The 15,759-nt window shown below is 37.7% G+C and overlaps 1 protein-coding gene across 1 annotated transcript; it reads right to left on the bottom strand.

Annotated features, from left to right (window-relative positions):
* Positions 1–10,605: 10,605 nt before the first annotated feature.
* On the bottom strand, positions 10,606–14,188 carry LOC107855504 (protein DETOXIFICATION 9). The gene is made up of 7 exons (XM_016700525.2): positions 13,685–14,188; positions 12,353–12,897; positions 12,154–12,240; positions 11,995–12,051; positions 11,664–11,902; positions 11,131–11,336; positions 10,606–10,908 (listed from the first exon to the last, which is right to left on the bottom strand). Exons 1-7 carry the CDS (start codon positions 13,916–13,918, stop codon positions 10,843–10,845), a joined length of 1,434 nt encoding a protein of 477 aa, XP_016556011.1. The 5' UTR covers positions 13,919–14,188; the 3' UTR covers positions 10,606–10,842.
* Positions 14,189–15,759: the final 1,571 nt, after the last annotated feature.

The raw sequence follows: 15,759 nt of genomic DNA, 5'->3' as shown, positions 1-15,759 counted from the left end.
CAAATTCAGTCAACTACGTGGGGAATATAAATCGTCAGAGTCAATAAAATTTTGGCAATACATATAATTCAAATTGGAGGAACCACCCTAATTTCTCTTGGGGTGGAAATCAGGCACAGAATACAAATCAGTATAAGGGACCAGTGCAACCAAGTCTACAATCGGTTCAGAATAATCAGATGACTACCTCGAATAGTAATATGGAGGAGATGCTTAAGAAGTTGATGGCTCAACATGCACAGTTTGCAGTGGACATGAAGGCTCAATAGGCACAGTTTGCAGCTGAATTGAAGAGTTAACAATTACTCACAAGAAATCTGGAGTTGCAGTTAGGTCAAATCGCAGGATCACAGAATACAAGGCCACAAGGAGCATTTCCTAGTGACACTGAGGCTAATCCTAAACAAGTGAATGCGGTGGCAACGAGGAGTGGGCTACAAATGAAGGAGATAGTTCAGGAGCTGGATAATCCCGAGATCACTGATGATAGTTTGCAAGAAGGTAGAAGTGGAAGTAAAAGAAAAAAAGGCTAGTGAAGAGATTCGTGTAGAGAAGAAGACTCTCCCCTTGACCTTTCCTCAAAGGGCAAGAAATCATCAAGAGGAAGCAAGTTTTAAGAAGTTTCTAGATCTTTTAAAGCAAGTTAAAGTAAACCTCCCTCCTGTTGACATTCTACAGAGTGTGCCAAAATATGCGAAATACTTAAAGGATATTGTTGCCAATAAGAATCGGTTGACTGAATATGCTACAGTTGCACTTACTCAGGAGTGCACTTCTAAAATTTAAAATAAACTGCCCACGAAATTGAAGGATCCAGGGAGTTTCACATTGCAGATTACCCTTGGTTAAACTATTTGTGCACGGGGATTGTGTGACTTGGGGGCGAGCATAAATCTCATGCCCACGTCATGGTACCGGAAGATGGGTCGTGGAAGTCCCAAATCCACGACTATTGTGTTGCAATTAGCAGACACGTCACTTGCTAGACCAGATGGTATTATTGAAGATGTACTGGTGCAAGTGGGATCTTTAATTTTTCCTGTAGATTTTGTGATTCTTGACTTTGAGGCCGATCCAGTTGTTCCATTTATTTTGGGACGACCCTTTTTAGCAACAGGGCAGTCACTCAATGATGTGGCAGCTGAAAAAATGACAATGCGAGCACACGATAAAGTTGAGGTTTTTGATGTGTACAGGGCATTGAAATTGCCAGCCATATATGAGAAGTTGTACTTAATATCGGCTATTGATCTTACTTCAGATTGGTAGTTGCTCTTGTCTGATGATCCATTAGAGTGAGCATTAATGGATTATGATCTGCATGGGGATTCAGAAGCATTGGAAGTGGTATAAATTATGAATTTGGTTGTAATTAAGGCAAATAAAGTGTTGATCGAGCCTTTGAATAGACCAATTGGTCCACCACCCAGGCCTTCAATTGAAGAAGCTCCTAACTTGGAGCTTAAGGTTCTTCCTCCTCACTTACAATATATTTTTCTTGGTGATAAAGATACCTTGCCTGTTATTTTGTCCGCAGGATTATCCGATGTATAGGTAAAGGAAGCTGTAGCAATTCTTAAAAGGATAAGGAAAGCGATTGGCTGGCAGATATCTGATATTTTAGGAATCAATCAAACATTTTGCATGCACAATATTTACATGAAAAGGGGTACAGACCTAGAGTGCAGCAACAAAGGAGGTTAAATCCTATTATGAAAGAGGTGGTCCGAAAAAAGGTAATTAAGTGGTTAGACAGTGGTATTGTCTACCCAATTTTTGATAGCAAATGGGTGAGTCCGGTGCATTGTGTACCAAAGAAGGGAGGAATGACAGTGGTGACGAATGATGATAATGAGTTGGTTCCCACACGTACAGTTACTGGATGGAGAATATGTATAGATTACCGGATGTTGAATGAAGCAACTCGTAAAGATCATTATCCAATTCTTTTCATTGACCAAATGCTGGATAGATTGGTAGGTCAAGAGTATTATTGTTTTCTGGATGGGTACTCTGGCTATAATTAGATAAGAATAGCACCGGAAGATCAAGAAAAGACCACGTTTACTTATCCATACGGTACGTATGCTTTCAGACGCATGCCCTTCGGATTATGTAATGCACCTGCCACATTTCAAAGGTGTTTGATGGCTATATTCTCGAATATGGTGGAGGAATTTGTGGTGGTATTCATGAATGATTTCTCTGTGTATGGGAATTTATTTGAAAAATGTTTGAAAAATCTAGACAAAATTCTAGCTCGGTGCGAAGAAACAAACTTGGTGTTGAATTGGGAAAAATGCCATTTTATGGTTAAGAAAGGAATTGTATTAGGCCATAAAGTGTCATGCAAAGGGCTGGAAGTCGACAAAGCAAAGGTTGAAGTAATTGAAAAATTGCCTCATCCAGTGACAGTCAAAGGCGTGCGAAGTTTTTTGGGACATGCTGGGTTTTATAGATGATTCATTCAAGATTTCTCAAATATCGCAAGTTTCATGTGCAAATTGTTAGAGAAAGAAGCCAAGTTTGAGTTCGCTGATTACTATGAAGCTTTTGAAAAGCTCAAAAAGAAGTTGACGGAAGCACCTATTTTGATCGCACCAGGTTGGGAGTCACTTTTTGAGCTAATGTGTGATACTAGTTAAATTGCAGTGGGAGCAGTGTTGGGTAAAACAAAAGAGAAAGTATTTCGATCGATTTACTATGCTAGCAAGGTACTGAATGATGCTCAAGAACTACACAACGACAGAGAAAGAAATGTTGGTTGTGGTATATGCATTTGATAAGTTTCGATCTTACTTAATTGGTACGAAGGTCATTGTTCATACAGACCATGCTGCCATTAAGTATCTTGTGAACAAAAAGGATGCAAATCCACGATTAATTAGGTGGATTCTGCTACTTCAAGAATTTAATCTTGAGGTGCATGATAGAAAGGGAGATGAAAATCAGGTTGCAGATCACTTGTCACGGCTGAAAAACAGAGACCATATTGTGGATGACTTTCAGAGTATCAAGGAAGACTTTCCTGATGAGAAGTTGTTGTTATTAGAAGCAGTTGAGTTTCCATGCTATGCTGACATTGTAAACCTGATAGTTCATAGGGTGTATCCTCCCGAAATCACCTCACAACAAAGAAAAAAATTACTTCATGATTCTCGTGCTTACATTTGGCATGAACCATACATTTTCAACCAAGGTCCAGATGGAGTGATTTGTAGGTATGTCCCAGAGGCTGAATTTGTCAAGGTGTTATAAGATTGCCACTCATCTCCATATGGTGGACATCATAGTGGTGAGAGGACTGCGAGAAAAGTGTTGCAATCAGTTTTTTTCTGGAAAACTCTATTTAGAGATGCAGTGGTGTTTGTAAAGAGTTGTGATCAATGCCAAAGGTTGGGTACTATAACCAGGCGTCATGAGGTGCCCATGAATAATATTTTAGAAGTAGAAGTCTTTGATGTTTGGGGGATTGATTTCATAGGCTCCTTCCCACCTTCAAAAGGTAATGTGTACATTCTTGTTGCAGTGGACTATGTCTCTAAATGGGTGGAAGTTATGGCGAGTCAGACTAATGATGCAAGAGTGGTGCTGAAGTTTGTGAAAAAGAATATATTTTCCAGATTTGGTACACCAAGAGCAATAATTAGTGATGGGGGTACGCACTTTATCAACAAATGGTTGAAGAATCTTCTTGCTAAATATGGTGTTCGGCACAAGGTGGCCACTGCATACCACCCTCAAACGAGTGGACAAGTAGAGGTATCCAATCGGGAGATTAAGCAAATACTTCAGAAGACCGTGAATAGGCAGAGAAAAAATTGGGCGGAGAAGTTGGATGATGCACTATGGGCATATCGAACAGCGTACAAAATGCCCATTGGGATATCTCCATATCGCTTAGTGTATGGTAAGGCTTGTCACCTTCCTGTAGAGTTGGAACACCGAGCATATTGGGCTGTGAAGAAGTTGAATTTTGAGATGACTGCCGCAAGAGAACGAAGGTTATTGCAACTGAATAAGCTGGATGAGTTTAGACTCCACGCCTATGAAAATGCCAAGTTTTACAAGGAAAATACCAAACGATGGCATGACAAGTATATTCAAGTCAGGGAATTTGAACCCGGACAACTTATGTTACTGTTTAATTCACGGCTTAAGTTGTTTCTGGGTAAATTACGATCGAAATGGTCTGTACCTTTTGAGGTGGTGCGAATGACACCCCATAGAGCTGTAGAGTTGTGGAATAAAGAGAAAACGGAGAATTTCCTTGTGAATGGACAACATGTAAAGCATTATTGGGCGGATCATCTGGACAAGCACAAGGAATCTATCACTTTCGCTGAGGAGTAATTATGAGCTAAGTCGTGCCCCGACGTAAACTAAGGCGCTATGTGGGAGGAAAACCACAAATGTATTTGTAATAGGTAGTTTAATTTTTGTCTTGTAAAATCAAATAGAAAAGAAAAATACAAAAAAATGAGTCGTACCACGACCAAAACTAAGGCGCTGAGTGGGAGGCAACCCACTTTTACTCACAATTTTTGTTGTTTTTGTTTTTAAGTGTAGGGAATTTCAATTTGAAATGAGGAGATTACCACAATTGAGGAAAGAAACTAGGTTTGCAAAAATGATTTGTGTAAGTGGGGATTTACTCAGGTAAGAAAATGGTGAAAATTGCAAAAGTAATCTGAGTTTGATGAACAGCGCGACGCGGAACTGGGTAATTTAACAATTGTCAAATTCCAGTAAGGGTATACGAAATTCACCGCGACAAGAAGAAAGGTAAATTGAGAATTGTCAAATTCCAGTGGACGTGCACAATTTTCAGCGTGACACAAAACTTAGACAATTGCCAATTTACAGTGTGTGGACGCGAATTGTAGCGCGTCGTGGTGTGAAGATGAATGGAAATTGGCCTTATCCAGTAGGTATCTGCGATTATTCTGCATCGCGGAGAGGGATTAAATCGGGCATAAAAATGTCATTAACCTAACCCGGCCCGTCCCTCTATAAATATAACCTCCTCAAGCCTAAACCCTTTTGTTTACAAATCGTTTCGCCTTCTCACTCCCTCTCCTAAAAACTTCAAAAACTCTTTCACTTTCTATCATTCTTCTCTCAACTATTGAGGTAAGTTCATATTTATTTATTTATTTATTTATTACCTTTCTTGTTACAATTCGTGAGTAGTGAATGTGTTTTGTTGATAATTTTGTTTTCCCTCTCCTACTAGTTGTAAATATTAGCATTGCTTTTGATATTTAGTTCAATTTGTGACATCTTAGCCTAATTCTCATTACTTTGAATCACTGAGAGCACACTTGAATGATATTTGCATTTGGGATTAGGGGGTGAACGATTTTTCATGCTACTTGAGAGGATAGAGAATGAAAGGTATTGTAGTTAGAGGAGTAAGGGTAGAATCTTAAGGAGGTTAGGAACAATTTTGTTCCATTGTGAAAAAACCCTGGTTGTCTGATGTTGGCTGATTGATTAAAATTATAGAATATGTGATGTTATAGTAACATGGTCTTATTTATAGTCTTGCATTGTGTGATTAGCTGGGTGTCGATTACATAATGTTCTGTGCTGTGAAAATAACGAGGGATGATATGTCTTTAAGAGGAATATATGGTCTGTGAATATGATATTTAGGCCTATGCAAAGGGAAGTCTGAGTACCTTGGTTGTTAATGTAGGTGTATGGCTAACAAACTAAGTGTGGGGTGCGAAGGCACTCGTAATGCATGTTCAGTTCAGCTAATCCTAAGTTTAATCTTTTTGCATAGTTTATTGCATTTTCTTAATCGCAGGCATAATGGAAGCATGGTCAAGTAAGGGCAAGGCAAAGGCAAGGCCTTCTGCCCCTTTAAGGAAGAGAAGTCAACCGTCTGAAGGGCAATTAACTAGAGTGCCTACGGCCCCTCCATTTCAGCGGGGGCAAGTTTGAAAATTAGGTTTCAATGTTGTAAGGAAGGCTGGAAAGCAGTGTATACTAAACATACTGATGCTAAGTATATTCCAGAGGTCTATATCGATCGGGCCAGCTTGATAAGAGAGTGTCCTTTTATGGTCCGGCGAATTGAGGTGCTTAATATGAATTTCATTTTTCATCAGCCAACGGAGTGCAACCTGCATCTTGTCAGAGAATTTTATGCAAATTGGGACCCCAACCATCCTGAACATTTATTGAAGGTTTGAGGGAAGGTGATTCGATTCACCACTGCTGATATTAACGAGTTGCTGGGTATCCCCAAGATGAACCCAAATTACTTCCGACAGTTTATTGTTTCTCCTCCTTATGCACACATCAGGCATTTGTTGTATGGCCAGCGATCTTCAGCCTGTTGGACGAGGCATCGAGTTACAAGTTTGTACTCTTCTTTCCCCTACTCTCAAATGAATAAGGAAGCAGGAATATGGAGATGAATAGTGTATTCATGCTCGATACAAGGCAAGCATATGACTGAGGTGACTCAGGATAAGGTGTGTTTGATTTACGTCCTTATGTGTGCTGATGTGGAGATTAATGTGGGAAGTGTCATTTTTTCTGCTATGAAAAAAGCACGTACCCAGGTGGGTGTAGCTTTGGCTTTGGTGGTTTGGTAACTAGATTTTTAAGAAAGCTTAAGGTGGATGAAGAGGAGCTTGATTATAAACCTAAGGTGATCACTCGTCCTCTGGATATCACTACTGCTCGAAGCACAGCTAGGGCATCTAGCCCAATTTTGACGATGATAGAGTGACAGAAATGGATTGATAAGGTGCTGGGTAGGTTGTACGGCCTCATGATGATGATGTCGCGGACTGGAGGCAGGCCTGCTACACTAGAGGAGCTCCACGTTGTAGATCTTGATTATCTACTTAGTCATCACGCTAGGATAATGTTGAAGATTGGCCCAGATTTTGTGGAGCCTATTGATGATGATATACCCACAGATGAAGAACACAGGTATAGGGATTCCAACATGGAGTCTAATGAGGAGGAGCAATCTGATGATGATGAAGCTGACGATGATGGCGATGATGGGGATATGGCTGCGGAAGACATGAACATGTCTGCTATAGTCCCTTTTGATTGATCAGGAAGTATAATGCCACTGCCACCCTACCATAATCTTAATTGGAAGCACTGGGACAGTGCTTTATTTTAAGTGTGGGGTGGTGGGTTCTTATTCTCTTGCATTTTTCTGTTATTTGACTGAACAATGTTATTTTTCTATTTTATTTTTCTGTTTTGCTGTGTTGGTTTGAAGTATTAGCTATTCAGAACATTGGTCTGTAATAGTTAGTAACTTTTATTTTGTGGATTGCAATTTGCCCTCTGTGGCATTTATCACATATCATTTCGGTTGAAAGTATTATGTTATTGTCATTTTCACCCTTATTGGCAAGATTCAGCTTCAAGTAGTTACGTTTGCTTTTGTCCTCTTTGGTAATTACGAATAAACAATCATAGTTAGTTGTCATCCCCTATGATAGATGGATGACGACCGTCTTAAAGGGATTGATCGTACGAAGTAAAGAAATTTAGGAGAACTTAATCACTACTTTAGAGGAGTGTGTGAAATGGGCCACCTTTGCAATAATTGAAACTAATTCTAGCATAAGAGTTTTTATTTTAAGTACTGAGGATTCCATCTCGATAAATGAAATTTGGTGTGTTGGCTTAATTTTGAATATAATAAAGAACATGATTGGGAACCTGGTTGATTCCGCACATGCAATGTGAGTGTGAGGATTCGTATATATTCTACATGAATAGAAATGACTAGAACTTGTCCGGTGTGTTTACAAAGCGAAATAAAGGGTGTTCGGTGCAGGAAGTGACGTAGGCAATTCTTTGATCTTTGACAACCTTGTTTTTAACTTTAAAAGCCCTCCCTTGGTGCATAATCTTAGTCAGCTCCTTTGAGCCTTCAGCCTATTTCTTTGGTAGCCTGTTATGAAACCTTACCCCTTCTTTGCTGAATCGTAATTTGATCCAAATAAGCTCCTGAGCGTTTTTAATATAAGACTAAGAGAAAAAATGAGAAAGGAAGGTAATCGGTGATGCCCCAAAGTAGTTTTTATTAATGTTTAATGATGTTGAGTTAAGTGGGAGTTAGTAAATAGAAATGTTACAATGAACCTGTTTTGGCCCTGGTCCAGTTGGATAATGTGCACCTTGATGAAGGCCTATAAGCTTAAGTTAAGGGTGGCTATAATAGGGGTACATAACAAGAATATGGAAAAGATGATAAATATTCCCAACCTTGTGTGAGAAAATAAAGCTAATTGAAAAATGTGCTGACAAATAAAAATATGGGGAGAAATAGAAGGATAAATTGGTGTTGGAAAATAGAGTAAATTGATAGTTCTTGTATTTAAACGCTTAGGAGCAATAGTCACTATTCCTGTAAATAGTACCTACCTGTCCCTAAGCCTTTATTACAACCCGAAAAAGACCTAGTTGATCCTTTACCCAAACATCTGACTATTAGTGGCGTAGAATACTAAGGGCAAGATTATGGTTCGTTCACTAGCATGTACGAAATTTTTTTAGAGTGAGCAATTTGATTTGATACTCCCCAATTGTTGCATAGTTACCATTGTGAGTAAATATGGGGAAGTTTCCTTAAGTGAGGATGCAGGCGGATGAAAGCCAAATTACTTATTGTGTTTCCTTAATTGAGTTTGCCAACATGTTAGAAATTCATTATTGAAGAGAGAAGAATTTGTACTAAAATGTTTCTTGAGCTTAACTGTTTTGACAAGATGATGTAAGAATTCATTATTGCAAAGTGTAAGTCCTCATGGCCACATAACTTTGAGGTTGTGATGAAAAGAGGAAGGAATTATGTTTTTGAATTCATGTGTTCGAGGACGAACAATGTTTTAAGTGTGGGGTGGTGATCTTGGGCATATTTATATGCTCAAAGTACCATTATGCACCCAGATTTGAACTTAGTTTAAGAACTTTTGTATGAATTCTTAAGTATAATTCAACTTTATTCCGTCTTGTGCCTAATGGATATGATTAGTACTTTTAGGTGCAAAATAGTGAAGAATTGTGCATAATTGGATACAACGAGGATATGAAAGTAGTGAAGGAATGCAAGGGACTGAAATTAAGCTGGAAAAGGAAAGTTGAGAAGAAGAAATCCTCATTTGAAGACACTCTGCGTCGCGATGAGCAACAAAATAGCAATGGTCGAATTCCAGTGAAGGTTCGCGAAACCCCCCGCGTCGCGGAGAAAGTTGGTTTATCAGATTTGGTGACCTGAAGGTTTAGCGCATCGTGGAGGATGATCATTTCACAATTGTCCCAGTCCAGTGGCTCACCGCGATAGTGGTGTGTCATGGTGAGGGTGCATTTTACAATTGTTGGGGAATACTTGAGCTCCGCGATTTCCCAGATTTTAATGGAAAATAACAATCTTAGTCATGGCGCGACGCGTCGGGTGGACAAATCGGGAATATTTTAAGTATTTTTGTCCCAACTATAAAAGAAAAAATCCAAGATAATATGGGAGACTTTTGTCAAGCAGAGCAGCGGCGGAAAAATGGAAATTTCTCTCTTTTAGGGTTGATAAACATTCTTTTGAATTTTTCTATTTCAAGGATTGGTTTGGGTATGATTTGTTACTTATTTTGGAGGATTAATTCGTACATGAGTAGCTAAACACACCCTTTCTGGGTTTGAGGCTAAGAACATGAGTACTATTTAATATTCCTATTCATAGTTTCTTTTTGGATTATCATATGGGTTGTTCCTAATTTCTTGAGCTTATTATTTTAATGATTGGCCACCATTAGAATAAATTTATATTTCTATGTGAATCCGGGAGGAGAATCATAGGATAGAACGAAGAAATTAGGGAGTAAGGTTCTTTTTCTTTTATATAATATTTGAATTAGCATCTAGGATAGGGATATACCTAGAAGCCTTGCTTGGTTCACTTGTAGGAAGACAACTTCATGAATCTAGAAGATTTGTTGTAACTCTGCGGGAGTTGTAGTTGCAACATTAAATAGATAGAATATCTAAGGTCGGGAGACTAAGATTGTGGCATAAACCTTGCGAACCATCAACCCGATAACCAATTAGACTGTGAATAGAATAGAGAATTGTATGATTGTTCAAAATACTTCAACCCTGGAATCGCCCTCATTATTGATAACAACCGTTGCTTACTTTGCTTTAGTCATCATAAATTATTTCTTGTTTAGTAATTTAAATTTTATTTACAAAAGCATATTAATCTTGATACAATCAAACACCAAATACTCAATTGTCTTGAACTAAAGATTGAATAAATTTCTAGTTTATTGATCCTCGAGGGAACGATATCTGACTGTCTAAGTCATTATATTACTTGCACGATCACGTACACTTGTGTGTGCGTAGAGACGCAACAGCAAGTTAGTTATTTTGGTTATTAGTGCAACCACTATATACGTGGATGAGATCCTTCTTCAGTAACAACATACAAAAATATCTTAGCTCTGGTTCATTCCTTCTTCTCCACAATGTAACAGAACTATCAATGCAAGTTAATGGAAGTTGCAGATTCAAGTTAATCAATCAGTTTTTTCATATCTAACAACAATGAAACCGTTCTACTAAAAATTTTCCTCATTCTGCCGAGAGCAAAAAAAATATATATATAAATTCAGAAAAATCTCTCCTTGAATAATTGATCTGTTTATCTAATGCACGAAACGAAACAATAAATGAACACCTGAGAGAAGGATCACGTTCTAAATTGTCCAATTGGTACTATGATGAGGGTGCTCCTCCCTAAAACAAAGCTACTTATACCTTTATTTCATTTTACCATAGCATCTGCACGTCCTGTCATTCAATGAACTGATTTTCGCCAGCAAGCTTTTCATTAAAAATTCTGCCTCTTGCTTCAATGGCCTGTAACATTCAATTGCACCAGTGGTAAGCCCCATAAACCATAAGGTAGTTTTATATCGAAGGAAAGTGTTATTCGGGCTTAACTCAGCCCTAAAAGGGGTGCATGATGTGAGGATTGCCCAAGAATATATACGACATAATTTTCTATTATATCATCCCATGCAGGACACTTACAATAACCAACCAGTAACAAACCAAGGTAAGAGTTGAATAATTGTGAACCTGTTTTTCCCAATTAGTGAAGCCTGTGACAAGGGAGAGTGAAATAGATTGCACAATTGTTCCAGCCACCAATCCACTCCAAAGGCCCTTGCCGTTTAGATGCAAGACAAATCCAAGTAATAGAGCTGCAGGAATTCCGACCAAATAATATGCTCCAAGGTTCACATAGGCTCCAATATGTTGCCACCCACTTCCTCTAGCAACTCCTGATCAAAGGCAGATTCAGGATTTAAATTCTTGAAAAATATTGGTTCAAAACATAATAAATTTGTACTAGTTCTCAGCGCTTTCACATTTATATATCTATGATCTAAATAAAGAACTAGGGTACCCCGTCCAATACATTACAAGTCTGCCGATCTCCTCCTGATGCAATGAGGAAGCAACACTTAAAAGGCATGAGAAGATGACTCTTGTTTTCTCGTTTATCAATTTCACTTTTCGTATTTCAAAATTTAGAAGTTGGAACAACTCTTTTAGTCTCGATATAATTCGCAATATGCAAATAAAGCTAATGAGGACAAAAAGATAACCTGATAGTACTGCTTGGGTGCCGTCCATGATGATTGATATACAAAGAATAGGAGTAATTTCTGCAACATAAGTCACTACTTCTTTCTCATAAGTAAACGCAGAGCCCCATACATGGCGAACTGCAAATAGAGTTATACTTGCAAGAACAACCTCTGTGGCAGAAAGAACTATCACAGCAGCAAGGGCAATTTTTGCCGCCTGTGGCCTCCCAGCTCCAAGCTCATTTGAAACCCGAGTACTACGTACAATATTAATTACTTAAATTTCGCATGTTTAACTCTATGCAACCAACGATATCAGATAAATGTTAAGTTGGAAGGACGAGCAAACCTTGCTGCAGCACCAAAAGAATAAGGTACATGGTAGTGCACAGAAGTGGTTGTAAAGCTGCTCTCCAAGAGATTAGACCATGACAACGCATCAGTGTATAGTTATTTCAAACATCAAAGGGAAAAAAAGAACAAAGTTCACATAGAAAAGGAAGCATACCATATGGATAGAACAGAAGTTTCTAACATCGGATTTGGCAACAGACCGGAGAGAAGAATGATTATCTCAAATGACCACCATTCCAAGCTATATCCATGTTCGTAAAAAAAGTTGAAGTAATACATTAACGATCAAAAGACAAGAATCATGGTTAAACTCAAATGACAAAAATATATGTATGTTTTGCTATTGAGATTACCAAACCATTACAGCAGACGGGATCGCAAAGCGGAAAAAGTCCCCTATAGTCAGGAAAACATCCCTAGAGAATGAAGCTCGAGTCTTTTCACAAGCCGATGAGTACTTCACATAAAACATAAGCAAGATCACATTCAACCAATAGGATAAACCAATTGACAGCGCTGCTCCGGTGCTTCCTAAATTCAATTTGAATATAAAAGCCCAGCAAACTGTCACTTGGAAGCATAAAGATGCAACTGCATTTATAAGCATTGGTAGGATTATACTTTGTGCCTGCAGATACCGGACAAGTGACTGAAGAATAGCATATGGAAATAGTGTAGGAATGAGCCAAATTGCATATTTTCCAGCTTCAGCTGCTATTGAAGGATCTTGACCCATTAATATAAGAAGTTTATCTGTGAAGATCCACAGAACAGAGACTGGTATGCACACCAGAAATAGACAAATAATAGCACTGTAAGTATAAGTTCCAAGTTTTCGATATTGTCCTGCTCCATAAGCCTGCCCACATAGAGTCTCCAGCGCACTAGACATTCCAAACTGTTCCACAAAATTAAATCCAATGCTTCTTCATAGACATTCTTCATTTATATAAAGGATAAAAAAGGTATGCAAACAAGTCATTAGTGCTAACAAGTTCCTTCCTTTTTTCTTTTTTTATAGGCAATTAGCCATGGGGTACTAAGACCGATTTCACAAATTTCCCCTTTCCTTAATCGTAAACTAAGTCAGTCAAACCATCTGAGCAAACTCTCATTTGCCAGAGAAGACAGCCACAACAGAGTTCCTCCATCCAGTTTACAGTCACTACAAAACCATTGCCACACCTCTAGCATTTGGAACAAGAATGGATTTCTTACTGATCCCCGGAACAGAATTAACACCAAGAAAAATGGTTTCGAATAAAGAAAGTCAAGTGTGCTAGTAATAAACTCAACACAATGAATATGTCAAGCAACATCTTCTTTACATAAAATATAGTTGTCAATAGATAAGACCTGAATGAAGTAAGAATATCAAAGATATCTGCAACTAATGCCTTCAAAACTGCTCCTCTCTTTAGTTAGCCAGAAAATATCTCAAGTCTACTAGATTATAAGGGAATTAACATAATAAAAGAAGATTATCATTGGCTTGAGGACGGATAGATAGGAGGCCGTTCTAAACCTGAATACTAATGTTTCTGGTTATTGCTACTTTTACTCAATATATGTTTAAGCAACTATTGACTATGTTACCAAAATTCATACTAAAATTTGACCTTTCGGTCATGCAACACCTAGATCAATGATTAGTGCAAGAGAAACATAATGTTAAGGAGACTTACGAGAAGACTGTAACCAGTAACATTGGAAAGTGAAGTAGCAATAGAAGCACTAGAAAGTGAAAGTTCACCTAAGTGACCCAACATTATCATTGGCGAAACACGTAAAAGGTACTGTGATACTGTAACTATTATCATTGGTATAGCTATGTGACTCGCCTCTTTCAGCTCATCAACAAACACTTTCCTTGTCACCGCCACATCTTCTTTCTCCACCAGCGGCTCCTCCATAGACATAATTTTGATTTTTCTCCAAATTACTTCTTTGTTTAACTCTCACTTTGTCCAGAAATTAATTGCTAGGAGTACATATATATATATATATAGTTTAAATGCTTTAAAAATTGAAGGTTCAATAGCGCTGTAGCTATTGAAAGCAACCCACGTAGCAAGGAAAAATACGGTAAGGTCCTGCGTATAGATATGCCAGTTAATAAAATACTCTCTCCTTCAATTTTGTTGTCAGTTTTGACTTTGACACCAAGTTTAAACAAATAACGAAAATTCTTAAATTTCGTGTTATTGTCATATGTTAAAAGGTCGCTGTAAGAAAAGTCATTAATTTTGTATTTTTATTTTGTATCAATTAAGTCATTATTTAAGATTTTTTACAGTCTAATTTTGAATTTTGACACAAGTTCAGGAAAAGTTTTAAATGTTCTCTTTTTCATAAATAAATATTTATCATTAAAAACTTTCAGTTAGATATAATTAAAAAAAAAAATCATAAATCAACAATACTAACAAAAATAATTATTTCTTTAATATACTATTTTTATATCATATATGGACAATCTCCATGTGTCCTTATTCCGTTTCAAAATTTTACTAGGAATATATTTTAGATGCTTAAAAATGAAGGTTCAAATGAGAAGCCTTAAAATTGGACAAGTCGGATTCCTACTGAAAGCAACCTGCTTGGCAAGGAAAACCATGGGGAGCTCCTCCGTATAGATATGCTAATAAAATACACACTCCCTTTCAATCTTCTTTGTCCAATTTTTTACTTTGATACCAAGTTTAAGCAACCGTTTGGACATGAATCATGAGATCAAATTTGCCTCCAGAGATGAAATATCATGTTTGGCCCAAACAACTCGTCTGTTTCATGTAAAAGAAATATTTTAAAGAATAATTAGGTATTGTTATTGCTGATTAATTGATCTTCGTAAATTATGGGCAAAATGACTCAATGGAACCTTGTACCAAAATGGCTCGATGGACCCTTGTACTATGTCCGATTTGTAATGTGGATACTCCTACTTATATGTTTGTCATCTAGACCCTTGAACATGCTAAAAAATAATATTTTAAGTATAAATAACATAAATACCAACCTTTTAATAGTAATTACACTATCTCTCACTTTTTAAATTACTTTACTCTCTTTTTCTATTAATATACATAACACAGCCGACATATACATAGCATTCTGTGTATATGTGAAATTTTTGTAATATGTTTAGGAGTTGGGATTTTTTTTATAATATTGAAAACATGAGTTGTGTAGTTATGTAATTTTTAGATATTTTAAACCCTTTGACCATTGATCAAACCTATGTGACATTAAAATGGCCGATTAGCACGAAACACACTATGAATGCGAGTGGGGTTAATTTTATATTAAAATAATTTAAAAATATTTAAAAAAAGGTCCCCCAACTTTTTAAATTTAAATATATTTTTAAAAATTAAAAAATAATAATTTTGTTAAAAAAAAAAAAAAAGCCCCCAACCCCAACCCCTCGCACGTCCAGCACCCCCACCCTACCCCCACCGCCGTCCACCATTCCCCAACCCCCACCAGCTGTCATGGCCATTGCAGCACCACCACCATTAACGCCCCCCACCCCGCAGCCCCCAGCAACACCACCATTAACACCCCCACCCCCACCCCCCACCAACCCCTCTCAACAATAGTCATGGCCACCATCAACGCCCCCTACCACCATTAATTTTCCCTTGTTCACATGTACCCAAAAAGTGACTTCACCTCTCCATTTTAGAACAATTCTATATTTGTTTATATTCATTTTTTCATCAAATATAGTTCTTGGATCAAACTGTGCACATTCGTG

Source organism: Capsicum annuum, chromosome 2 (assembly GCF_002878395.1).
Source record: "Capsicum annuum cultivar UCD-10X-F1 chromosome 2, UCD10Xv1.1, whole genome shotgun sequence".
Lineage (NCBI taxonomy): Eukaryota > Viridiplantae > Streptophyta > Magnoliopsida > Solanales > Solanaceae > Capsicum > Capsicum annuum.
This window is presented reverse-complemented; position numbering and strand designations above follow the sequence as displayed.